Source organism: Macaca nemestrina, chromosome 9 (assembly GCF_043159975.1).
Source record: "Macaca nemestrina isolate mMacNem1 chromosome 9, mMacNem.hap1, whole genome shotgun sequence".
Classification (NCBI taxonomy): Eukaryota; Metazoa; Chordata; class Mammalia; order Primates; family Cercopithecidae; genus Macaca; species Macaca nemestrina.
This window is the reverse complement of record NC_092133.1, coordinates 108,452,686-108,480,052: the sequence shown is the minus strand read 5'-3', so window position 1 is coordinate 108,480,052 and position 27,367 is coordinate 108,452,686. Positions and strand designations below refer to the sequence as shown.

The 27,367-nt window shown below is 42.0% G+C and overlaps 1 protein-coding gene across 7 annotated transcripts in view; it reads left to right on the top strand.

Moving 5' to 3' along the window:
* The window catches only part of LOC105495960 (cyclin Y), a 314,134-nt gene that overhangs the window by 242,967 nt on the left and 43,800 nt on the right, over positions 1–27,367 (top strand). For 6 of the 7 annotated variants that reach the window (XM_011765885.2, XM_011765882.2, XM_011765886.2 and 3 more), the window contains 3 exons: positions 3,119–3,153; positions 18,131–18,231; positions 26,591–26,626. In XM_011765885.2, coding sequence (XP_011764187.1) covers positions 3,119–3,153; positions 18,131–18,231; positions 26,591–26,626 — 172 coding nt within the window. The remainder of the gene's footprint in view (positions 1–3,118; positions 3,154–18,130; positions 18,232–26,590; positions 26,627–27,367) is intronic. The other variant, XM_011765887.2, reaches the window with a different exon arrangement.

Sequence of the window (27,367 nt, the reverse complement as noted above, 5' to 3'; positions counted from 1 at the left end):
CCAGATACCAGCCAAGGGCCAGCCTCGCAACAGGTGCTTTAGGGATGGCAGTCAGATCTGCTGCTTCACTCTTTCCTGCACAGCAGGAGATGAGCCCCACCCCAGTCTGAAGTTTACACATCATACCCTCAGTTAAGGTTGAGCAGAGCCCTTCGAGTATGTCCCAACTCCAGATTCCCAGGAGAAGGAGTTAGCCCAGAGAGGGTAGAGTGTCCCCCCAGTCCAGGCAGGATGGTCAAAGTAATGGGCCACTTGGTCCAACATGGATATCAGGAATTCTCCCCATTTATGTAGGGATAGGTTGTTGGTTTGGTGGCGCAGAAGACACTCCAAAAGCCAGTCGGCCATAGGGATTCATGTATGGAAAATCTTCTCAGAAACTGTGCAGACTTCATCTGCCGAAGGCCCTCTTAGCAGGGGCATTACAAAACCATACAGGAAAGTGGCACCTGACTCAGGCCCCAGGAGCCCCAGGTTGCTCTGAGGAAATAGGGTAGTGTGTAGGTGTTCATTTGCATAGAAGCAGTGAATGCCTGAGAGATTCTATAATAGATGCAGATAGCTTATCCTCAGGTGTTTTGTAATAGTCTTCATGAACTTTCGTTTTTCTTCACTATTCTCATTGCAGCCAGCTGGAGTTCATGAAAATGACCTGATTCCTCCCTGAGATTGATCCTTGTAGGTGGCAGACAAGAATGGCATATGTGTTTATAATAGTCTTCTGTGTCTGGTGTAGTTTTTTTTTTGTTTATTTGTTTGTTTGAAAGCTTTTGTATTAGTCTGTTTTCACACTGCTGATAAAGACATACCCCCAGACTGGGCAGTTTACAAAAGAAAGAGGTTTAATGGACTTACGGTTCCATGTAGCTGGGGAGGCCTCACAGTCATGGTGGAAGGTATCTCAGGCACGTCTCACATCGCAGCAGACAAGGCCAAGAGGGCTTGTGCCGAGAAACTCGCCTTTTTACAATCATCAGATCTGATGAGACTTATTCACTATCATGAGAAAAGCATGGGAAAAGCATGAGAAAGCATGGGAAAGACCTGCCCCTATGATTCAGTTACCTTCCATTGGGTCCCTCCCACAACATATGGGAATTCAAGATGAGATTTGGGTGGGGACACAGCCAAACCATGTCAGCTTTCTTGGTCAGACTTATTGAAGGTTATGCATCTCAGCCATTACTTCTATGTGTGAATATTTCCTAATCTCAATAGTACACATATAGGAAGCGCTGGTATTTTTTGAGGCATGGATATCTTTCATTTGCTGAAGGCAGGGGCTGATGTAGGGTGTTGAGGTGACCTTAGTATATGCAGTGGTCCCCACAATTGGGAGACACAAGTCTCTTTTGCACAAACCTATCACTGGGATGCTCTGAGAAGGACTGTCATGTCAGAGTATTGTGGGTACCCTGTGAGTTCTGTGGCCCACGTAGAAAGGGTTTCCAGATCCCTTCGGTCAGTGGGAAATCACCATAGAATTATCATCATATCTCCATCCTTGGCTGCATGCATACTAGTTTAGTATAAATTGATTTAAAGAAAACACACACATGTGCATGCACACACTGTATGTATGTATGTATGTATGTATGTATGTATGTATGCCAGGAAGTTAAAACCCAGAGCTTCCAGCCAGACCATCCTGTTTGTTTTGCTATGGTTTACATGTGGTTGCTTCCTTGGAGTCAGGTAAAATGTAATCCCTCTGCCTCCATGCTGTGCGTAGCAGACCAGTTTGTCGCCGCTGTCTGTGCACTCATGTTCTTTGTGTGGTAGTCTGGCCTCAGGCATGGCCAGGGTGCCCTGTCCTGTGACAGCAGGGGGCTGATCTTCTGCACATGGGTCCATCGAGCTACCTTCTATGTGTCAGTCTCTTTTTAAAGTGCCCAACAGTATCCTCAGACAGATTTTTGCTTTTGCATTTTTGCTTTTGTTATCTTTGAGATATCAAGGGTGGAAGGCAGCATTCATTCCAGAGAGGACAAGACTTCTATGGAAAAGAGAAGTGTTTTTTTGTGAGCCTAAGAACAGCGTATGAGTGTTAGAAAAACAGTTCCATCATCCCTCCAACAGATCAGCAGGAAGGCTTTCGAAAACAGTAGTGAATCTGCTTTGTGGGGGCATGGACTGTAAGGAGAAAACCTTCCTCTATCTTTTGTACACTGTTGTTTTAGGGTACCCCAAGATAACATTGTTGATTCTTGGGGACCTAGGATGTTATCTCCTTGAAGGAAACCTATTTTTCATATCTTTTACAGTAACGAATAAATGTGTTGATGGATTAATCTGTTCCCACAAAATGAGCCTTCAGAAAAGAAAATGCAAAGTTCAGTGATACTAGGTTATTACAAGCTCTTCGTGTTCCCTGTGACTGACCCTTCTACCTCTCTGGGGCTGCAGGCTCCCATTCTGAGAAACACTGGTGTCTGGGGACAGTGGAGGCTGAGCTGCTCAACACAGGCCATGTGTACAGACAGCAGTGTGAGAAGCCACCTTGTTAGAGCAGGATCAATTATGGTGACCTCTGTCAGCCTTGTGGGGTTGGGGGTGGGTGCCACAAGGAGCTCCAGGGGCCTCCCAGACAGAAGCTCAGCTGTATTCACCAGCACCCAGCATGGAGAATAATGGGTTTCCATGATAAGTAACGCCACTGATGTACGTCGTCTTCCTGGATCTCAATGCTTTCTAGATATTGTTGTTATTTATATTTCCCTTATATGCTGTGGAGCTTTATGGGTCTGGTAGGGTTGAGAATAAATAGTCCTATTATTTGTTAATTACGTTAAACTAATAGATGCATATGAGTTTCATGACGGTTACTAATTACTTTTTTATTCAGTTAATGGAAATCTGTTACCCCTTAATTGATTTTAGCTGCAGTTATATTGTTATGGTGCCGTTGTTTAAATGGATGTATATTTCCCTTTGTGAGCCAAGTTCATTCAGATCTGCATTTGTGCAGGTCCCATATTCTTATGTTTGATAAATGAGCAAGTGGGTATGTTGGTTGGTGGAAGGATGGGACCACGACACAGGGGCCCAGTCCTCAGCCACCTGCCAGGGGTTGGCATGCAGGCATGTAACATTTCTGTTGCATCTTTTGTTTTCACAGTGAGAGAAAAACGCAAGAGTCTCTTCATTAACCATGTAAGTGAAGCTGTCTCCCTGTGTTTTTCATAATGACTGTACAGTATAAAGAGCTGAAATAACTGTGTCTGTGATGGATGAAAATGGCTCATGTGCTTTGTAGATACTTGGAAGAATGTTGCAGTGTACTTATGCTTAGTTTGGTTTGTAATTTGACAAGCATTACTCGGTATCTGTCCACTGTCCCAAATATTTTTCCAGAAGCCCTAGACCACTATTGTTCATGAGATGATGTGTGTGAACAATAACATATCAAACATCACCCAGCAAGTCCAAGTGAAAGGCACTTCTTTTTAATTTTGAATCATTTCCTTTCTCTACCCTCACCCCCAAATTACTCTTTCTCTCTTGTAGCTCAGTTTCATTTGAATAAACACATAATTGTTTTCCATGAGGCTCTCTGTCTCCACACTTGACCCTTCCCATTTGTTATTTGTGGGTCCAGTAGAGTCTGCATGTTCTTCTGATGCTCAAAGAAAGAGGATAAACTTGATAACACTAAATTAAAAAAAGATGTTCAAACATTTGGCTGTAGTCTTTTGGCCATTCTTAGCCATGTCTCCCTCCCCTGGTGGCCAGGTGCAGGTGCCCCGTTGAGATACTTTATCCCTCTTCCTTCCTTGAGCAGAGGTATAGCTGGCTGGCTCCAGCGCCTCCTCCACACCTTATGTACCAGGCAAGTCCTAGCCACCCCTTCTTCTTAGAAATATGCCCCTTTAGGAAAGAAAACTCTCCGAGAGGTATGGAATGATAAAACAGGTGTAAATTATCAAAATAAGTATGCTCTAAGTCCTCATTCTAAAAACAGAACCATGCAAGGGTCTTTCTCAGGATTTTTAGACTGTCTGCATCTATGTGTTTGCAGATCTTGGAATACTTAGTCCTAATGCTGTGTATTAAAGAGACTAAAGCCATAATATTGTATTCTCTGCCCTTTGAAAATATGGACAAAATGCAGTTGGGAAGAAATTCATAAGCTGGGCTGTTACACTTCAGGGACATGATGCTATGCCCATAGGAGATTGATGACTTCTTTGTAGTCAGTATTAATATATATGCACATATACAGTTTCTAGGGGTCAGAGTGCTTATAATTTTTAGCAGATTCTTAAAGCAATCTGTGACTTTTTCCCTCAGCCCCTTAAATTTCAAAACATCCGTGTAAAGCACCTTTGAAATTGCAATTTGTGTCATGAGGAAAATATGAAAATTGCTGTGCTTTTTTTTTTTTTTTTAAAGCAGTATATACCTGGATATAAAAATTCAAGTGATTGGAACAAATTCTCTAAATCCTTGCTTCCATTTGTTTGCCTGCTGGGTGCACTTGAATGCTTTCCTACTCATTACACTCATTAGCACGCCTGCCAAGGAGCTTGCAAGGGAAAGGGAAGAGCTGGAACTGCATCCAGGCCATCTTGCCTGTTCACTGCAGCTCCATGGAAGGTGCATTGAAGAAAGAGGATAGGAGTTTGTGCCACTCTGTTCTCATTGCGGCTGATGATACAGAGATGTGCTCCCACAGTTCTAACCTGCATACCTCTTTTAACACCCCTGCCTTCCACCCAGGCACATACCTAACGTTGCCATTTTGTGTCCTTTACAGTCCTAGCATCTGCCACACACTTGAGTACACACCTTCTGCACCCAGCACGTGGATTAGAATGGGAGGTCATGCATTCTCATGCACGATAGCTTCTAAAACCCAGCCCAGCATTCAAACCTCTGTAAAATCACATCTGCTGACACAGAGTGAAATTGCACAGTTGTTGAGATCTATGCAAATGCACCTATTCCTATAGAAAAGAAATCTGGGTGCTAAGTTTCTTATATAACAGTTGACCCTGTAACAAGGAGCACGACCCTCCAAACTGTGAACAGACCTCACTGCAAATGAGCGCCATCAGTCCTGCCACACTGAGAAAAGCCGTGGGAGTGTACCAGTCCAACCAGCTGAAATATCATTTGAGTGAAATTACCTGCAGATTCAATTAGGCTAATAAAGCAGCTGTACTTTGCAGGTTTTGAAACTTGGGAATAGTAAGTTAGAACGGTGGAGAAAAGACGAGCAATAATAATAATCAGTACCATCTGCTGAGTGCTTTAAAGCGTGTGTGCCAGGCTCTGCTGTAATTGGTTTAATGGACTCATTTAGTTAGCACAATGGCCGTGCTAGGTAGGTACAATTCAGTATTACTCTTTTACAGATGAGGAGACTGAGGCACAAAGAAGTTAGCCAAGTATACAGTGGAGCCTGGGTTGAGTTCCAGGTGGTCTGCTTCAGCACCCCATTTGGCTCGCACCCTCTGTGTTCCTCAGATAATGACACTGGTTCCCATGTGACAGAGGTTGTTTAGCTTGCTTATCTGAAGTTAGAGATGACATTTATAATTAAATTTGTGTGGCACAGTCTCTAGGGTTCATTTCTGAATATGGATCTCAACTAAAATTTATCATTTAGTCTGTTACTGAACTCTGGAGTGACAGTTATTTTTCACCCTTATTATACCATTTCATTTTTTATTTGCCGTATTGTGAGGGAGGTTGTTTCTTTAATTTCTCTTTCAAGTTTTGAAGAACCCACTTAGTGCATGTTGCTAAAATAACCTACAAAGAGGTTACTATTTAAGAGAAATGAATACAGTTGTGTAGGTAAGCCATTTAAGACAAGGTGGGTGTTCACCTCTACTCCCAGGACCGTGATAACTGCAGGGGAAATAACCTCCTCCAGGTGGAGAAAAGTAGGGCTTTTCTGGTTTCTACAAACAACACACATGAGCAAGTGAAAAGAGTGGGCTTTGACCCAGGACATTCTCCGGGTAATGGGGCAGTAGAGAATGGAACCCCAGGCTAGAAAATGAGAAGGGCCTTTAAGTGACTCAAAACAGCCAAGAGAGACTCAGAGGATTAAGTGAAAGGAGACCACTTCTCAAGGAATTATTACAGGTTTTAAAGCTTGAAACCTGAAAACGAACCACTTTGGATGTTTGGCAGCAAGTTCAACCAGGGTGAATTATAAAGGTTAATATTCTAATCCACACGTATGTTTTAGATGTAATTAAAGTGAACAGTTATAGGAAGTTTTTGTGTTTGTTTGTTTGTTTGTTTTGAGACGGAGTCTCGCTCTGTCCCCCAGGCTGGAGTGCATTGGCACAAACTTGGCTCACTACAGCCTCCCCCTTCTGGGTTCAAACTATTCACCTGCTTCAGCCTCCCAAGTAGTTGGGATTACAAGCATGCACCACCATACCCGGCTAATTTTTGTATTTTTAGTAGAGACAGGATTTCGCCATGTTGGCCAGGCTGGTCTCAAACTCCTGACCTCAGGTGTTCCACCCACCTTATTAGCTTCCCAAAGTTCTGGGATTACAAGCATGAGCCACTGCGCCCAGCTAGGAAAATTTAATGCATATGAAAGATACACGTATTTTTAAAAGGCTGTGTAAAGGGCTTTATTTAAAGTGTATACTTTGTTTAAAATTTGCTGTCGTTTTGACTTTGCTTTTTTTTTTTTTTAAAGGTTAGCTGTTTTTATGAATCTTTTAATTAAAGTGTAAAAATATTTGATTATAGATTGTGGGTGACATTGTAGGTGGTTGGAGTTAATAATCACTCCTGAAAAAAAAAAAAAATCACTCCTGAAACTCAGAGAGAATGCATGCTTTTTACCTTAGCCTAACTTTTCTATGATTATCTTCCTGCTACCTGGTGATAGCATACCAAAAATGAATGGATTATTCTAAGAAGTTAAAAAAAAAAAGATATGAAAACAGAACGAATCAGGAGTTGAATAGCCAGCTTCCTTTGTCTTGTTTGCCGTAGGTGCACTTTGAAACGAGAAAACCAGACTGGGGATTGTGTGTAGTGTCATCCTCAAAAAAAAAACAAAGCATTTGTCTCAACACTGAGTCTGGTGATAGTTCAGGAAACTTTGTGAGTAAGTAAAGCAACTAGGGAGTGTTACTTATCAGCTAAGCAAGAGTCACATTATTAGCAGGACTTGGAGCCAAAAGAACTTTGTTCAAGCCCTCATTGGGCAGTCTTGGAAACATCTTGAAATGTCAGTTCTCTTATCTCCTAGGATGGGTCATAATTTCAGACCTACTTGACTCAAGGAAGGTAATGATTTGCAGCCTAATTATAACACCATATACGTATGTTGTATTATTATTGCCCATTGGAGTTTAGGTAAATTTGATTTAATTTTCAAAGTTCAATATCAAAACTGATGAAAGTCTTGCTGGTATTTTGAGTATGGATATAGTTTTTTCATAATCATTAAGACCAAGATTTTCTGGGAGGAGTATATTCTGTTCAGCTCCCTTTGGGGAATACTGACTTGAATAGTTTGCTGCTCTTAATGTAGTTCCGTTCCAAATCAGTTTCTGCCTTTTAGTTTTGAGTGAGGTAGAAATAGGATTCCTTGTAAAATGGTGTCTATTCTGGTTATAAGCTTCATCTGTAAGTCATAAAAGTCAAGTAATACAGTGAGCTACATCTAGGAACTGAAATTTAAAACATTTTAATCTTGCTTTTGCCTCTGGAAGATTTGCTCTTAATAGAATGAGAGTTTATTGAGCAGCTGCTGTGTTAGCATCAGTGCCATATGCTTGGAGGATGTGAAAGAAGACTCAGTTTTAAAATATCAGTAAAAATTTAAAAAATCCAGTAAGATTAAAGAAATCCAGCTTTTACTTTGAAATAATTTCAAATTTATAGAAAAGTAGCAGCAATAATTGAGAGTACAGGATTTTCATGTCACTAAAGGAACCTTAGATGCCCTGGTTCTCAGACCTCCTGTTCTGCTTCACCCAGGGATGTTGAAATGGGGTAGATATTTTGTTATTTTCTCTCTTCTTTTTGTTTTTTCTTCTTCTTTTTGCGGAATGTTTAGAAATGATAATGTTACACGTGGAAATACTGGTACGTTGAGAAGCTTGTGTAGGACATCAATTCCTTGAGTGTATTGGTTATGTCTGTGGAGGACTGTCTCTTTTCTTACCTCTTTCTGTTTCTTCTTCCCTTCCTTCATGCTGTCACTCTTGTTACAAGGCACAAAGGAAGTGGCACTTGTAAAGTTTAATGGCCCATTCAAATACAGGGCAGCTGACAGGTGGAATTGCTTCCCTAGTGCCTTTGTGGAAGGTCATTTTGAAAGCTACGTTGTCCTTGTTAAGACACCCAAGTGAAGGGGCCACTGAGCTGATGTTACGATTTATCCTGGTAACTTATGGTGTGTTCTCCGTGGAAGTTTCTATGTTGGAAGCCCTGATCTTTTGTATATAGTGTTAGGATCTCATCCCTTAATTAGCCAGCACAAATTCTTGACCACAGCTGCCTGTTTTTCACATTGCTCAGACACTGCTACGTGTGGGGAAGGAGCTGTTCTCATTTTAGTCAGTCACTGACTCTTGGTTCCATTGCTGCCATTCCTGGGGTCAGGGGAAGCACAACCACTCCTGCTAGCTGGGCAGGCACTGAGCGCGTCTTTGCTGTGCATTCTACTTGTCACTTCATTGCTCTCCTAACCTCCTCAGTTTTCAACTTCATCACCTTGCTCAGGGACTTCTGGAGTAGAGAGAAGAAAGGAATCAAGTGAAGCCTTGAAGGAGCATTGTATTTGAAGCAGGAACTTTGTCAGAAAAGCCCTTTAAGAAGCGGACTCTGTTACCCTTAGCCTTGTGTTATAATCTGTTCTTTGACTTTATAGATACATATATATGTGTGTGTATATATATATGCGTGTGTATATATATGTGTGTGTGTATACATATATATGTTTTATTTCAAACTTACAGAATAATTGTAATAATAAGAATAATAATAATACAGAAAACTCTCATCTACCCTTTAGCCAGATTCATCAGTTTTAAACCAGTATTCTCTCACATTCTGCACATCCTTGGTCATTGTCCTTTATTATTTTTTTGAATTGTTTGGAAGTAGGTTGTCTGCATTCTGCCTTTTCTCCCTAATACTCCACTGTGTGTTTCCTAAGATCAAGGCTGTTCTCTGTGTAACCACAATATTGTCAAAATAAAGAATTTAACATTGATGTGTTTCTTCTAATTAACTGACCATATTCCAGCGGTGTTACGTGGCTCCGTAATGTCCACTACAGCGTGTTTGTCTGTGGTATGGGTTTCACTCCAGGCTGACACATGGCATTTAGTTGGCATGTACCCTCGATGTCCTTTAATCTGGAGCAGATCCTCAGCGTTTCTCAGTCTTTCAGGACATTGACACTGTTGGAAGAATACAGGGTCAGGTTTTTTTTTATTGTTTTGTTTTTGTTTTTTTAAAATAATAACATAATGTTTCTCATTTTGGATTTGCCTGAAGGATTCAGTTAAACATTTACAGCCAGAGTACTACATGGAGTGTTCCCTTGCCTTTTTCAAGGCATCAAATCAAGAGGCAGGCAGTATCATCTGACTCTTGTTGCTGGTGTTGATTTTAATTACTGGACAAGGTGCTGCCTGGATTCTCCACTGTCTGTTTACTCATTTTTCCTTGGCAACTAACAAGCAGTCTCTGGGCAGGTACTTTAAAATCATGTAGATATCCTGTGCTTTATCCCCACCCCCAGATTTAGCATCTGTTGATGAGGCTTACCTGAACCAATCTTTATTATTTTTGGTTACAGAATGGTGGTTTTCCAACCCTGCCATACTTCCTCTCCCTTTGTCAGTAGGTGTTCTGCTTCAAGGGAGAGCTTTCTCTTCCCATCTGTCCATCTGTCTGTCCATCCAGCCATTTTCAGTACAGATTCCTGGATTTCTGCTTTTCCAGTGATACCTAGTTCATGCCTCTGCTTAAATATTTTGATGCTCAAACTGTCCTAGATTTGGGTAGTGGCAGTCTTTTGACACTGGTTTTGTGTTCTTGTGACATGCTCCATCCATTCATTTTGTTTTGAGAACTCCTTTGCTCTTTGGCACAATAAGATATTCCAGGCTCATCTTGTACCTTTGCCTCAACCCTGGATAGCCATTTCTCCAGGGAGTCCTGATTCCTTTTAGTGGCAAACGGTACTAGAACCAAGGTCTGGACACCATGTGTGCTCATTGCTGCTGGGGTGTTATTGCTTCTAGGCCCATTTAGCAGGTGTAGCTAGGAAACAGACATTTCAGAAATCATGAATTCATACTGTTACTTTAAATTTCCAATTCCAGTCTATCCCATAGGTTTTTTCTTGACCTTGGCCTTTGACTTTTTAATTTCTAATGGAAAACTTATTTTTTAAAATAAGTTTTATTGATATGCAATTAACATGTAAAATTCACCTTTTAAAAATGTACAGTTCAGTGGTTTTTAGTATAACCACAGATGTGTGCAACTGTCATCACAGTCAATTTTAGAACATATTCATCACCCCCAAAAGAAACCCTGTACCCATTAGCAGTCATTCCTACTCCTTCCCCTCCCCGACTAGTCTACTGTTTGTCTCCATAGATTTGTTTATTTTGGATATTTTATATAAATGTAATCATATTATATATATATGGCCTTTTTTGAGTGGCTTCTTTCACTTAGCATAATGTTTTCAAGGTTCATCCATGTATCTCAGAACTTCATTCCTTTTTATGGCCAAGTACATGTCTACAGAGCAGAATTCTACCATAAAGTCGGCATTTTCCAGTTTTTGTTCTGAGATCCAAAGTTGGTTTATTTTCTCGCTTTCATAGAGAATGATTTGGTTCACCTGTGTTCTTAACTCCATGGGCATTTTGCCTTCTACTTTAGTCTTGCTGTAAAAAATCGATCCTACTAAAAGCTGTACCCTTTTTTGTGGGATGGGGGCACGGGGACAGTCTTACTCTGTTACCCCCGCTGGAGTACAGTGATGTGATCTTGGCTCACTGCAACCTCTGCCTTCTGGATTCAAGCGATTCTGCTGCCTCAGCCTCCTGAGTAGCTGGGATTACAGGCACTCACCACCATGCCCAGCTAATTTTTGTATTTTTAATAGAGACAGAGTTTCACCATGTTGGCCAGGCTGATCTCAAACTCCTGACCTCAAGTGATCCAGCTGCCTTGGCCTCCCAAAGTGCTGGGATTACAGCCATGAGCCACTGTGCCTAACCTGCACCTTCTTTTTCTTTCTATGGAACATAAGTTTGTGAACACTTTGAGGTCAGAGAGGAAGATTTTTTCATAGTTTTGCTTTTTGTCTGTGTCTCTGTGACCCCTGGTGGTCTTGGAAAAGTGATGATGGTGCTTTCCTCTCTCCCAGCCTGGTGCCTTCCACGTATGGGCATCCCCCTGTGAGCACACCTGCTCTTGCTGATCAGTGCTCTGGGTTTCACAGGCTTCAGAATTCCACACAAAGTTCTTGAATTCCACTCCACCCTGTATTAGCTGTGTGAATAAGGCAAAGACACTTCTGCAAAATGAGTGGCCTTTATGGTTTCATGGAGACTGTCTGTGAGCTGGGAGTTCAGCAGGTGGCAGGTGTGATCCCGCAACCCAGCGTCCCCTCCATTTCTGCGCTCCAGCAGGCCTTTCGTTCATTCCTAGTCAAGGAATGCCAGTGCAAATGTCCTTTCTCTGTGGCCCAAGGAGGCTGCAGACCGAAACCTGCCTCCTTTATCAAGGTCATAGTTTGCCCTCCTTAAGATTAAAAAAAATTGTGGAGCTTTCGTATTTAGAGATTTCACTTATATTACTTCCTTTCACAAACTTTTACTGCTTATTTTCCTCTAGTAATATTACTTCATTTTATTTATTTATTTATTTGTGAGACAGGGTTTCACTCTGTCACTCAGGGTAGAGTGTAGTGGCACAATCATGGCTCACTGCAGTCTTGACATCCTGGGCCCAACCCGTCTTCCCACCTCAGCCTCCTGAGTAGCTGGCACCACAGGCATGCATCACCACACATGGCTAATTTATTTCTATTTTTTGTAGAGATGAGGTCTTGCTGTATGGCTCAGGTTGGTCTCAAACTCCTGGGCTCGATTGATTCTCCCACTTGGGCTTCGCAAAGTGCTGGGATTATAGGCATGAGCTACCATGCCTGGCCCTTACATTATTTAATGCTTTTTTTTTTTTTTTTTTTAATCCTAACAAACCTTTCTAGGAAGTAAGACTGTCATTGAAAATGGGAAGTTAAAGCCTAGAGACTCTTAAGTGTAAAGTGACTTAATATTTATTGAGTTCATGTACGTACTAAGCACTTTACAGGTGTTATTCCTCATAGCACCACAATGAAGGGCAGGTTCTGTATCTGAATTTTATAGATGAAGACATTGAAGCGTAGGGAGGCTAAGCTTAAGGTGATAGGCTTATACATTTTAATTGATTATGAAAGGGGATACTATTACTGGTTATTCTAGGACAACAGGGATAAACTACGGCTGTCCCGATCAAGCCAGTATGTGTGATTGTCCTCTGTAAGTAACTTGGCCACGTTTACACAACTCGTCAGTGGCAGAGCTGCAGCCAAGCACTGAGCTTTCTGACTCCACTGTGCTCCCGTGCTGCCTGTCTGGAGTGCCTCGTCCACGTGAACTTGGCTCCTTGATCTGCCTGCCATGCCCCACTTCGTGTGTTCTGCCTGTGTCAGCATTTCACTGCCCAATGGTGCAGGCCCCTGTGGCCAGCTCATTGCCACACAGCATGCCCCTTTCTGCCGTAACACAGCTGCTGTGGCCACACTGTGGTCTCCCTCACAGAGGATCCTGTGCCGTCATGGAGGTAGATGACTTCCCACTGTTAGGGGAAGTAAGTACTCTAGTCCCGAGATGGAGCTGTTCTTCATTTGCTGATTCAAGAAAATTATCCAGTCTGTACCTCCAAGATACCTGCAGTCTAGACCCTAGACACACATAGAAAACTGAGCCAGAAACGACAATGGAGAGTGACTGGTAATGTGGAGGGTGAACATGGGCATAGAACACACAGAGGGGTGCCCAGCCCAGGTGGTCTGGTGGTGGTGGGAAGGCATCTAGAGGAAGCACTGTCAGCAGAGTGCTGAAGGATGAGTGGAGTCAGGGAGGGGAAAAGGTCTTCAGGGTATTATACGAGAAGGTTTAGGAGAGAACAGCTCAAGGGAAGGGCTGCAGAATCTCAGGGAGGGAGGCACGGGCTTGGGAGTCAGACAAACATGGCTTTATGCTCTGGTGTCTTAGATTTGATGTTGGAAATGCTACTTCATTTCTCTGATCTCCTTATCTGTTAAATGGCAATTGTACCTGCATTGCAGGGCTCTAAATGTTTGTGAGCTCTAAATGAATACACATAAAGTAACCCAGAACACTGTGGGCTCATCCTTGATGGCCATTAAATAAAACTGGCCATTGTTCCTTTCATCTTTGAATTATGTCCAAGTGTGGTGTGCAGGGAAAGAGGAAGTAAACAGTGAACCTGGAGAGATGGAGAGTTGACTCGTGTGCCTCTCCCCAGTGGAGAACCTCAGAACCATCTAGGCAGGGAGGCAACACCATCTGATTTGCTTTGTATTAAGGTGACAGTAGCACTTGAAGAAGAATGGTTTGGAGAGGAGTGAGCCTGGAGGCAAGGTGGTTACTGCAGTGATATAGGTGAGAGACGATGTGGCTTTCATATACCCGATAGTGGCTAGAGGGGTGCAGGGGAAAGGATGATGTGAAAGTGTACTTGGAGTAGAATTGATAGTACTTGATACAAGGAAACCAACAGAAAGGAAAATGAGGATTTCTGGTTTTAAGCCATTATACTTGATTAGAGGAACAAATTAGTTTGGCATTTGAGGTGCCCATGAGGAACATTGAGATGGAGGGGTCAGCCAGGCAGTAGTGAGCTCAGAACAGAAGTTGGGGCCGGAGAGGAGAGATTTGGGACTCAACAAAGGGCAGAAGGAAGTTGAATTAATGAGAGTGGGTGAGAGTCCTCTGGGAAAGTGTTTAGAGGAAGAAGAAAAGACCATCACATCTAAGGAAATTCAGAGAAGCAGAGTCCACAAAGGGACTGAGACTGAGTGGCCAGAAAGATGGGAGAAAGCAAGGAGGAAACCCCAGAAAGAAAAAAACTTCAGTTCAAATATCAAATTGGTAGGAGGACTGCAGAGGACCCATCTGCATAGCAGACTTAGAGTTTTTTGTGAATGGGGAGGAAGTGTGGAGGTTGAGCCAGTTCAGAAAGACATTTTGAAGAAGCCAAGGGACTAATTAGTTCTGGCCTGAAGAGAGTTAGAGCTTCTACTCCAGGTAGAGGGAGGTGTGACCGATTTGCCAAGGAAGAAGAGGCAAGAAAGTGAGGGGACGCTGTCTGGTGGCCTCTGGGTTCTGTGACTCGAACTCCCTGTGGGGAGCTCAGCATGGAGATGGGTGGAGGGTTTGAGGAGGTGTTGCGGTTGGGAGCAGTTGAAATAGTTGGGAGAAAGATTGGGGTCATTGTGTAAGGTCCAGTGGAAGTCTTATCTCTGCTTCCTCCTTCTCTTCATCCTGCACTTTGATTGTATGTTTGTGTGTGCATGTACATGTGCATATCCATGTATCTTTGTATCTGACGTACATCAGTATTGGGATTATCTAAGGGGATAATCTCATTATTTGGGACACGTGATAACTCTTCAATAAAATCTTAAATATGTCATTCAGCAGTTTTCATATATTAGTGGACCTTGATGTAAATCACATTTTGTGCTGTAGACATTGTGTGAATACGTGGACTAAATGAACTTGCTTCAGTCTAGCTCTAAAATTTGATTATTCTGCATATTCATAACTTAATCTGTAAGGTTCACATTATTTCAAAGATATAAATTTTATTTCTTTAGAATAATTCACAATTGGGCTTCTCACTCATCAGGCTCCTCTTCTAAGCAGTTCGTGGTTGACTCTGTAGTATCTGTGCTCTCGCTAAGACACTTGCTGTTTTTGGGACAATCTTTCTAAGTTTTCTATAGGGTGATGCCACTCCTTTGCAAGTAAAACATTGCCTTAGGCTTTTCCTTTTATGTTTTTCCAAAATGTTGTAAGCGTTAGGCATAAAGAACATCCGTGTCGCTTTGTTGACCTGTTTAACGCAGTTTCTACTTAACGATTACTGACAGATGCTTTCCACATGCTCGCCGTGCTCAAGGTGCTTTACAAATACTAACTCATGCACTCCTTCTGATAGACCCATGAGGTAGGGTCTGTCATTTTCATCTCTGTTTTACAGCTAAGAAAACTGAGGGACAGAGAGGGAGGCCAGGTAACTTGCCCAGGTCACACAGCTAGTTATGTCCAAGTCAGATTGACTACTAAGAGTCATGCCCTGCTGTTTGTCCAGCGCATCACTTTGCCGTGTCATTTACTAGCAAAGATGGGAACCTAAGTGGCAGGGTCTGTGTGTGCGCGTGCACACACATGTACAAACATACCAGTGTTTTCAGAATCATGGAGCAATACATTAACAAAAGCATTTTGAGTAACATTGAGAACTACCTGACACACGTGTACTTATGAGAACTATCAAATTAGAGTGCCCTGTTCTGTGAGTGATGTGCCTCTGCCGCGTCCAGAGGCCAAGCATCAGTCAGTTGTTGGATAGTACCACACAGCAGGAGGTGTTGTACTTTCCTCCGCCACACCCTGAGAGAACCAGTTCAACAACAACAACAACAAAAACCAGAGACAACCCTGGGGTCAAGAGCATTTCTGGTGGAAGGATTACAGCTATTTCAGCTTTTTAGTGATGTGGGGTTCAGATTAAGCGAAGTTCACGTTCTGTGAGTTTTGTAGTCCTGACAGTCAACAAATGACTTAGTGCCTAAATGGTCTTTAGAGTGTTGAGATACTCTGAAACTAAAATCTTTATAACTCAATATTTGGGACTTTTATTCAGTTTCAAAGTTATTAAATAGTTTAAAAGCTGGCTTGGCATCCCCCTGGGATCGAGGGCTTTGGCAGATCAGCCCTTAGTTCTGGGATGCTCAGACCCGCACCTGGGACAGTCCTCAGTCCAGGGCAGGGTCCCTTTGTGTGGCTGGCTTTGAGTTAACTCTCTGAACCTTAGGGACGGTGCACACAGAGGGGTGTCCTGCCCATTAACTCACAAAGGTTACTTCCTAGATTATGATGGGATATTCTCTGTATCCTGAGGGATCCCATGACCCCGTGTGTCACTCTTCTTTCCCTGACTTCATGGCTTATATTTTCTTAGGGAAACCATTTATTCTTTGCGAGCCCTGTTACATTTTAATCGGGAAGGAGTTTGCATCAGAGGAAACAATTGAAACCCCACAAGAAACACAAATGAAATATTATTGTCCTTTTCCTTCGTTGTTGGGATTTCTAAAGTTATCCCATATCTCTAAAAATTTATTAACACCAGAAAAAATTTAATTACTGGCTTTTAATGTTAAATATAGTGTCTGTGTTAAAGACAGATTTTTGTTTGTAGTAGATTTTACATCTGTAGGAAAAATTCCCTAAGCATTTTTAGTTTATTACCTATAGTAATAGCTGTTATTAGAGTCTGAGGCTTTAGTATGTCTTTTATGACTTACATGTGATTGCTACAAGAGTTTAAAAAGAGGAAGAGAATTGTTTTTAATGTCTGGATTGTCTTAATGAAATGTGATTCATTTAATAGATTTTAAATGCCATGTGAAAACTGACATTTGACTTGAGACTTGAATTTCACAAGCGTTCTCTATGCCCTGTCTCCACACAGGCACTTGAGAGTGTAAGCCTAAGGAAAGAACCCTGGGGAGAGGCCTTAGCTTCTGAATTTCCTGGTTGTGGTTCTTTCCTTCTGACCCGTGTGCTGTTGATGTGAGACTAGGGCTCCGAGGGTCAGGATGCTTCAGCAGTGCAGTGCTGTCTAACTGTGATTTAAGAAATTGGAACCCCAAAGAAGTAACTAGTATCATTTGTTATCTAGTTTTGAGAAGAGATTCTGTTTATAACGTTGTTTATATATTTCTCAGGCTGCCTCACATTTTCCTTACTTTATTACTGAGGAAATCTTATTAAATGGGAAATAAACTTTAAGATACTGAACAGGGCATTTGGTCTCTAACATTGAGGCTTCGTTTACTAAATTCGTGAACTGTGTATACCCAGGGTATGTTGCAGGCAGCCAGGTCAGGCATATGATATTGGGATCCCCAAGGAATTGTTGGGTTTTTGTTGCTGAAAATGACACTCAGACATTCAACATAGCATCAGGCACGTGGAAACTTGTTTGCATAGTTTAATTTTTTTTCTAGTTTGCTTTTGATCAGGAGCTATCCAGATTGATGTGTACTTATCATATTGCCCGATTGTTGCCAGAAATCTATTTAGTGTTCAGCTAGCTGTCATCAGTGTGTGCTATAAATTCTATTTACTTCACTGGTACCTTCTAGAAGAAATTCTGTTCTAAAGTTCCCCAAAGAGCCCAGCACTTATACAATTATGAAAGAACCTGTCATAAGACCACACAAAGAACTACCTAAAAGTCATTCATTGGTTGTATTTTCAAAAGTATCAGATAATCTTCCCCTTCAAAACTTATTTTGTCCTTAACAAAGCAGTATTTTTTCATTATAACTTTACCTGCTGAAATTCAAGCAGATTAATCAGGAGATTCTAAATTAACATTGGTTGCATTTTCCATGGCCCCTAAATCAACTGTATTTCAAGAGTAAGGGAAGTGGGTACAGTGGACACTTGTCTTGATCTTATGCATAAAACCAGGCCACCATCTAAATTGCAGGCTTTTGTTAGTGTAGTAGATCCCATGTTTCATACAAGCCATGGGGCAGGTGATTTTTGTGGACTCTGAAACATACTTTTTGATGCTTGATTGCAAGAGTTTACTGTTCTCCTGATGCAGGAAGTTAGGGACTAGGCATGGTCCTGGTGACTTTTATATATGGAAGAGCAAGGAAGTTCATTTTATGAATAAAGTGTTTTTGTACTGTTCTTGGTGGTAATGTTGACATTTTCTTGCTAAGACATTTTTCCTCTGTGGTCTTATCTCAAGTTAAGGGGGTGATGTTAATCTTGTTGCTGTTGTTTTCTAGCATCCTCCAGGACAAATAGCAAGGAAATACAGTTCCTGCTCCACCATTTTCCTAGATGATAGCACAGTCAGTCAACCAAACCTCAAGTATACAATTAAATGGTGGGTATATGGATGGTTTTTTCTTTCTTTCTTTTTTTAAACTTAACTGAATGCTTTTTCTGTTCCTTAACGTGACAGCTAAGCTGGTTGGTTGTGGGGTCTGGGAGCAATAAGATTGGATGGGTGGGAGTGGGGGTAGCACTGATAATTCAGGAAATCTTTTTTAAAAATGATTTTGGTAGTTAAATGTGGGGTATTCGAAATATTTTTACATATTTACATTAAAAGACCAGAATTTTAAAGTATTTTAAATGTTGATTACTTAAAATGTATTTTTGATTTTTGTTCATGCTTTCTACCCTTGCACTTTTTATTGAAGCCATCCTGGCATAACTCCACTAACTTTTTACCTTCTAAATAAAACAAGACTCCTGTGTTCCCAGTTGAAGACCCAGGGCTCCAGTAGAAAGCCTGCCTGGCCTGGTGAAGGTGCACTTGCCTGGGGTCTGGAGATCTGAGTTCTGATGACGGTTCTCACCAACAGGGAAGACATGGGTGGGACCCTTTCTGGGGGCCTTTAGTTCCATATTTTTAAATGGAGTTCACAAGGGAGGGAGAAAAAGGGAGTCTTGGGATAAACTTTTTTCCCTTATGGGGCTTCAGTTTCAATACTTCAAAGAGGGAGGGAACACTGGATTTTCCTTTATTGTACAACTAGCATTATGGTAATAACGACCCTTGGCAGGGACTATAGAGAACTTGATGTGCTTGGGCCTGTGGTCAGCAGCTCTGTTCTAAAAAATCTGAATTTTGTCTCTATACTTGTTGAAGAAAGCACACATTTCACAATACATGTCAGCATATGAAATAAGTGTTTAAATTTTAAATAAGGAGTATTCATCCATTTCAGTGGGCCAGGTTTTCAGGCTTAGAAGCCCTGTTCTGAGTATGACCGCAGGTGATGATCAGTTAGGCAGTGAGGACTATAACCATCTGTGGTCAGTGTCTGCTCCAGGCAAAAGGTGGAGGAGAAGGTTCTTCTCACCTCTCAGGTTCCGTGCTTCCAGGATCTAAATGGCTATGCAGCCTCTTCCCTTATGTCCTCAGCACCAGAGTGCACGGGAAGTGACTGGTGGGCATAAACTCACACCGGCAGTGCTCACAGAGCTCTATCTTAGCTCCACCATGTGTGCCCTTGCCTGAGCCACGTTTACCCTTGGGCTGTGGTTTACTGAGGGGAAATGGGATGTGCAGTACCTTTGGAAGTGTTTTCCATATTAAGTTATTAGGACTTGCGGAGAGAAGTGGAAAGCCCTGAAGATCTGTGTGCCACATGACTGTTGGCTTCTGCTCAATCTCTGAGGAGCCCAGAACAGAAGCTGCTAACTTCCCTTTAATCCTGGACTCCTCTCGTTGGAAGCCAGGGCAGAGTAACACAGTTTCCTATCCTGGGGAAGTGGGGGCTCTTGGGGTTCACAAGTGGCTCTGTCTTAGTTGCTCAACACTTTCATCCTTGGACCACTTAAAATTGCCACTGGCTGTGATACAGACACTTATTAGCCTGGTGAGAGAACTGTGTGACAATTTGATAGTTCGTTGGTCAAGTCTAGGAGGCACAAGCACCTAAGTTAGAAATGTGTTGTCTGTGTAAATCACTGGTTCCTGCCCTGGCTGCACCTAGGAGTCACCTGGGAGCTTAAAACCACACTGACGATTGACGATTGAGGTCTCCTTACAGATCTCGATTGAATCTGGCTGAGGCATACTGTGAGTATCTGGATTTTTTAACAGATCTTGATTGAATCTGGCTGAGGTATACTGTGGGTATCTGGATTTTTAAACCTCCCCAGGAGAGTCTCACAGGCAGCCAAGGTTGAGGACCCTGGATGGAAGTGGATAGCTGCCCTCCCCTCCCCCAACAATGTCCCCCTGCCACTTCTAAATGAACTGTGGGTTAGAATGTAGAGAACAGAGAAGCTGAAGAGCAGGAACAAGCTAGCTAGCTATGAGATTTCAGTGTAGATACTGGGCTTCCCTGACCCGAAGACATGGTCTCTGCACTGCACACATTTGAAACTCCTTCAGTCTGTAATTCAGTTGCTTTAAAAAGTATCTTCTCTTTCCTTCCTTCCTTCCTTCCTTCCTTCCTTCCTTCCTCCCTCCCTCCCTCCCTCCCTCCCTCCCTCCCTCCCTCCCTCCCTCCCTCCCTTTCCTCCCTTTCCTCCCTTTCCTCCCTTTCCTCCCTTTCTTTTCTCCCTCTCCCTCTCCCTTTTTCTTTTTTCTGAGACAGGATCTCTATCCCCAGGCTGGAGTGCCGTGGCATGATCTCAGCTCACTGTAACTCCGCCTCCCAGGCTCAAGAGATCCTCCCGCCTTAGCCTCCCAAGTAGCTGGGATTACAATCACACACTACCACACCCAGCTAATTTTTGTATTTTTTGTAGAGACATTTGTTTCACCGTGTTGCCTCGGCTGGTCTTGAATTCCTGGGCTCAAGCAATCCACCCACCTTGGCCTCCCAAAGTGCTGGGATTATAGGCATGAGCCACGGTGCCCAGCCGAAAGTATCCTCTTTTTAAAATGCACACTGGGAGCTGGGCAGGGTGGGACCCAACTGAAGTAGTGCCATCAGAATCCTTCCCTGGAAATACCAGCATCTCACACTTCCTGTAGGTAAAGAGGCAAAAACATAGAGACGTTAGCAGGTCCAGTTGAGTTCTTTAGCTAGGGGTGTTGACAATGTGAGAGGAAAGGGATACTCAGAAGGAAGAAGAGTGAAAAAGATAGGAAGTTGTGAAATCCACATGCCATCCCATTCTAAAATTTTGCCTAAATCTTGCCCTACTCCTGTCCAAAGAAAACTCCTATTTTCTTTTTTGCTTTCTCTGCCTCCTGTTAACCCCAGGTCCTCTTGCATCCTACTCCAGACATTAAAACTGATAACACAATCATTAATATTGTAGTTCAACTTCATTGTGGGCATAAGTGAGCATTTGTGGGCCAGAGTTGCTTCCTGAAATCCAGTTACAAGGTTATAACTGTGAGAAGAATGCCCTAGGTTGTAAATAGTGATTTATAAGCTGATTTTTGGAAGATAATCCACCTGTAAAGTGGGGATTGCCAGAAATAAACATATTTGCAGATTCTAGTTGGGGATTGGGTGGAGGGTTGAGTGCTAATCTAACAGTGAAAGAAAAGCTATAAAAAGGTTAGGTATTCTTTCAGTGCTCACTCTTTCTGTAGACATAATTTTTTATTTTGAGAACTTGATTTTCCTGTTTTTCCCCTAAATGCCAACAGCTGTGGTATGGATTTAGAGTTTGTCAGCCACACTTTGTGCCTCTGCAGCCAAACCCTCTCCACCAAATCCTCTGACAAGCATAAGATGATGATCAAAGAAAAGAGTGGAGGGTGCTGGGGAGCCCCTTTGTGCACTTGGCCACACCATCAGGGTTCTTGGCCTCCAGGGCCAGGGAAGAGCTAATGCCCATCACAGCCCTGTCTATGGCTCAGCCCCTCTGTGCTGCTAGAACCCACCCCTTCTTGCCCTTCAGAGGTTTTAGGATTGCCATGTACATTGCTAATTTAGCTCTGGGTAAGAAGTAAGACAAATGCAGTGCCAGAAGTCACAAATCCATTTTGTTTTCTTGTGCAAGAAAATAGCATTTACTTCCTCCCCAGCTAAGTAGGAAAAGCTGCTGAGCAAACCCTATAGTCCAAATGTTCTGTTCTCTGTTAGGGCTCCGGCCCTTCCTTGGTGAAACTGCACCATTTTCTGAGGACTTGGCAGAGCTGACCAAGCCTCTGAAGCTGGGCACTCAGGGTCCCCCAGGTCCCCTGAGTTCTTTCTGTGTCCTAACTGAAAATCAGAGTGCCTTGACCACTCTCTGGCCTGGTTAACTTGGATTTGATAAGGGTGGTAAGAGCCGGTTAACTCTGTGGCTCACCAGGGTTAATTGATCTGGTTAGCCACTCTGGGCAGAAACTAAAGGAGGCCTTAGGCACTTGTCTGGTAGGGTAGACACCAATGGGTGGTTCTGTCTGGAGGTGAGGCAGAAAAGATTAGCAATGTCACAGCCCTCCTCCGTCAGACAGCACCTACTTGGCTCCTGGGCTGTTCCCTGAGAGACAGGATCATTCTGGCCCTGCGAAGGAGATATGCCTGGGGGTCCTTCACCATAGAACCCTATAAACAAGGTACAGGCTTTGTTGCACAGATTGACACTGAGGGTGGCGGTCTATGCCCCTGCTTTCCAGGGGCCGGATGGCACCCCATTCACTGCCAGCATGCACGGTAAACCCCTCAAGACTGCTCCACCTGGATGGAAGGACACTGTTTCCCACCGTATGTCCCTTGGATGGGGCTTCGTGGCTGAAAGAGGGGAAGTAGAAACAATGATTGGCACAGCTAAGGTGAGGAGTGCTGCAAAAACAGGGGAACCTGAAAAGAGACCAGAAAAAAAGGGAGATCCAACAAAACGGGTGTCGAGGAGCCAAATTTGACAAGACCTTCTAAAGACAGGTCCAGAAACAAAATAGACAACCCAGTACAATTCTCCTTAGACTTTTAAAAACCCCAAAGCCAGAGTACCAGTTCACCACTAGGGTTAATCCTAAACCCTGGACACTGCCTCTAGAAAAAATCCTAAGGATAGAAGGTGGTGAGCACTGCAGCCTCTACACTGACAAGAAAGCAAAGTTCTCCTCAGTGTGGTGCCATTAATTGGTTCCCTCGAAACATAGTTTTGACTCTGGTGGCTCCAGGGCTGAGCGTACTCCATGCCTGCTGATCCTCACAGTTTCTGGGCCCCTGACTCATAGATATGGATCCAGAGATCTATCCACCTGCCTTTGTGAGATGAGCACGCCTCCTGTTACAAATTAGACCTGCTCCACTTACCCACTGAGGGTCTGCATCTCAGTCCCAAAACACATTTTAGGGAGAGACAGTCTCCTGGGAGCTGCCTTTAGAGGAACGCAGACAAATTCCATCTCTGGGCAAGGGTGATAAGAGCCACACTCCACGGGGAGGCCAGATGACAGCCAGTATATGACCCCACCCAAGATAGATTCTACAGATACACATCTCTCAGGAAGACTCAGAAAGATAATAGCAGCTACTCAAAAACGAAAGAGAGTGAGGATTGTGCATCCTACACAGAACCCATATAACAGCTGTGTGTGGCTGATGCAAAAATGTAACAGCATCTGAAGGATGATGGTTGATTACCAAAAACTAAGGTAACTCTGGCCACACATGCTGTGGTCCCAAATGTTAGCCCCAAAAGACTAACTGTTTAGGAATATGAAAGACTGTCCTACAACAAATCTTTCTTGAACATACCCTTAGATCCAGAGTCCTAGGACATGTTTGCTTTCACCAGAGAGGCCCCAAGTGAACCCTTCAGGCTTTCCTCCAGGGGTGCTCACAGAGCCCCACTACTGCCTTGGCTTGATGACCAGAGACCTGGCTGTTTGGGTGAATGCCTTGCATATTGCCTAAAACATTGTATAGATAATATGTCACTGACTTACATAGGTTTGAGTCTTTTAAAAAAGGCTACCTAAAAGGTTCTTAAACACCTGCAATTCCCAGAGGATAGGTTGTCAATGAACAGGAAGTCCAGGAACCAGGGGACCCCATAAAGTCCTGGACATGGTCTAGTTGGGTGAGGCTGGTTTTTCCAATAGCCATATTTGACAAAAGACACAGCTGCAAACAGTTGAAATATTGCAGACCGTTCTAGAGCCACTAAGATATGAAAGGACCTTCATTTCCACTTGGCCCACTATCTCAGGCCATCGTACTGCCTAATTAAAAGGGGGCACAGTGGCGCAGAGATCCGTTTTTGGGGTGATTCCAGCCTTAGGTTTGACAAGAGAGACTGTGTGTAGGGTGAAGCTGCAAGCCTGGGCCTGATTCAGTTGTCAGCTGACAGCCTCTTTGGGCAGTCACTTCCTTCCAGGTGACTGCTAAACTAGTCCATGGAGCTGTACTGTACCTGAACCCTCAGCCTGGTGGTCTCACTTCCTGGGATATCACCTTGAATGGAAATTGGCCTACAGAGTGGCTCTACTTTTCCTGGAGGTCTTAGGCCATGATAATATCCAATCTTGACTTTAGCTTGGGAGATAGTAATCTTGGGGCCCTGAAGGTTCTCACCCGTTCGGCAGAAGCCAGACACTAGGGGAATAACAATAATAGTAACTTTTCTTTTAAAAGTTAATGTAAGATCATGCTTTTATATACTTTTTTTTATTTGATCATAATTACAACTCCACGATGTGGGTTGTATTGTTCTAATTTTATAAATGAGGAAATGAAAGCTCTGAGAGGTGAATTAGCACTAATAAAGAGGAAGGAGCCAGGTTCAGAACCCAGGTTGATGTGACTTCAGTCTAGTGATATTTCTACTGCTGTGTGCTCCCTCACAGGGGAAGCAGGAACATCTTCTTTCTCAAAGACATTAATCATGTGAAACATTTCATTGAAATGTAACATTAGATTAGAAGAACAGTCATCACAGCATGACTAGTAAATGAATAAAACTAATTCCTCCCTTTCCCAGAGGCTACATGGTCAAAACGGAAGGGCACACAGCCTTATACAAGCCAGAAATCCTGGCAGCTACCGTCTGAACCTGAGTTTTTCCCATTTATAAAATAGAATCAGTAACATCTATTTTTTTCTTACAGGACTATTAACGTATGTGAAAACACTTTGAAAACCTTATTACTTTTTATAAATTCTGAAGCCCTTTTACCCCAGTTACAGTTTCTTCGTCAGCTTCAATGCTTTTCAAGATGTTAGAAGAAAAAGGATATATTAGCACTTATTTGCTCATGAATACTTTCAACACTAGGCCGAAGTCATTTAAATGAAGAGCTCTGGAAAGAGAGAGGTTTAGAAGAATATAAGAGAGTGAGATTAGCTACTGTCATGTTAAGTCACAGGGAACATCTGGGTGCTTTGGAATCCAAGGTGCATGCTCATGTCTCTAAGCCAGTGTGGCTGAGTAAGCGGAAATGTTCGGGCCAAGTCGGTACCCTGAGAGGATCAGAACACTGTCTGCTGCAAACAGTTACGTATGTTCTTAGAAACTTAAAAATAACTTTTGGCCTCCTCGATAAATTTTAATGTAAAACAAAAATAGTGGAAGTATCTAGACAGTTTTTGAAAGAGGAAATTTTTAAAAATTGTCCAGAACATGAATAACCCTGCCAACTTGATAGGAGTTTAAAGAAACCCAGGTAGAAAAAGGAAAACTTTTTTTTTTTCACCTGTCCGGTTGGGAGACCACTTGGTCAAAAGATTCAGGTCAGTGTCAGTGAGTGCGAGTCGAAACAGACGCTGCTGGGGAGTCCACTGGTGTAGACTTTCTGCAAAGATGTTTGGCAATATGTGTTGAGAGCCTTACCATTGTTAATGACTTGAGGTCAAGTGATTCCAATTATAGGATGTATCCTTATGGAAATAATATAGTTGTATATTGCACAAATATTGGGATGTTCATTATGGTGTTAATTATAATTGCAAAGTATTAGAAACAACCTAAATGTTCAGTAGTGGGGAATAGTTAAGTTTTCGACAACCATATGAAGGAATATAATCAGCCATTTAAAATCATGTTTTTAATGATAAAAAAATGTTAACATGAAAAAAGTTAAAAGTAGGATGCAAACCTGTCTCCTTACACACATAATTTATAGAAAGCTATATATCTTGAGCTAATAGTTGTATTTTCTAAATATGTTCTCCAAAATTTCTACAATGAATATATTTTCTAGTCAGAAAAAAAATTATATTAGAAAAGAAGTTCAGAGAAAGGGAATGTAGTTGTTCATTAAATTCAGACCTTTTAAAATGTAAAATAAAATTTTAAGTAGTGCTACAAATAAAAGTTACAGTACATTTTAGCAAGTGAATGAATAACTTGAGCAGATTGCCCAGAGGTTATTAAGGGAAAAATAGCAAACTTCTTGGGTGACATTCACATTTTTCTGGTAGTTATAAAGAAACCACGAATTTTCTAAACTAGTAGGTTATGAGTTGGAGATTTCTAAAGCTGTTTTCTTTATACCACCAATGTTTTACATAGTGCTTTTTTTTTTTTTTTTTTTTAAATACAAGTGAGGAAAGCTGAAAATTTCTGAATAGAAAGAGCAGTTTGCTTCTAACTATCACTTGAAGTTCTTTTGTTTCTAGAAGAGATGTAATATTATTCCTGGGAATGAGTGCCAGATTGATTTACTCAGAAGAGGACATTTTCCTGATCAGTATTGTGAATAAAATGAGACTGTTCAGAAAGATTGTTAGGCTTTGACTTCTGTTTAAATATTTATGTTCAGACTGGCCAGGTAATGTGTAAGGTCTTGAATATGCTCATGGACACTGAACCTCTGCATTTTATTTTCACAGTGTCGCTCTTGCAATATATTATCACATCAAAAACAGGTATGTGGATGGTCGTGTGCTAAAAACATCATACATTATCTTCTGTTACGTTATTCCTATTTTTTTCATATTTTAGTTGCTTAAACCTTTGAATTATACATTCTTAACTCATATTTTCATAGAATTTCTAAAGGTAGTATAATTTACTAAAACTTCCCAGGTAAGTGCTGAACTGCTTTCGAATCAGAGGAAACCAAATGAGTGTGGTTGAAACCAGCAAAACAGACAAAGCTTCTCAACGATGTTTGGCTTCCTTTTTCTTCTTTATTTTCTGTAAAATTTATTTAAACATTCTGTCTTTTGTAAAATGTCGTTTTAAAAGTTCACTGGGTGCAACTTGAACATGAAAAAATGTTTAATTTATAGTTTGAATTCACTAGAGGCAATTTTGGTGTAAATTTAGCAGGCATAAACTAATGTAGAAGCCCTCTCTGATATAAGTGTATCTGGCAATAGTTGGTTAATTTTAAAAGTCAGTTAAAACAGGGAGTGAAAAAAAAAATCTACCTTATACATTTTATTTCAGTATAAAACATGTAAGAATACATTTATTTGCCAATTTTTAAAAAATGCAGCTTCAAAACATTTGCTTCAAGCACAGGACATTGATTGGAGAACCAAAATTTATTTCTTTCATAAGCCACAGCTATAATTAATTCATCCTTTCCAAGTTTTTTTTTTTTTTTTTTTTTTTTTTTGTCAGTAGTGAGAAAGCTTGAGGACATTTGCATAACAGATGAG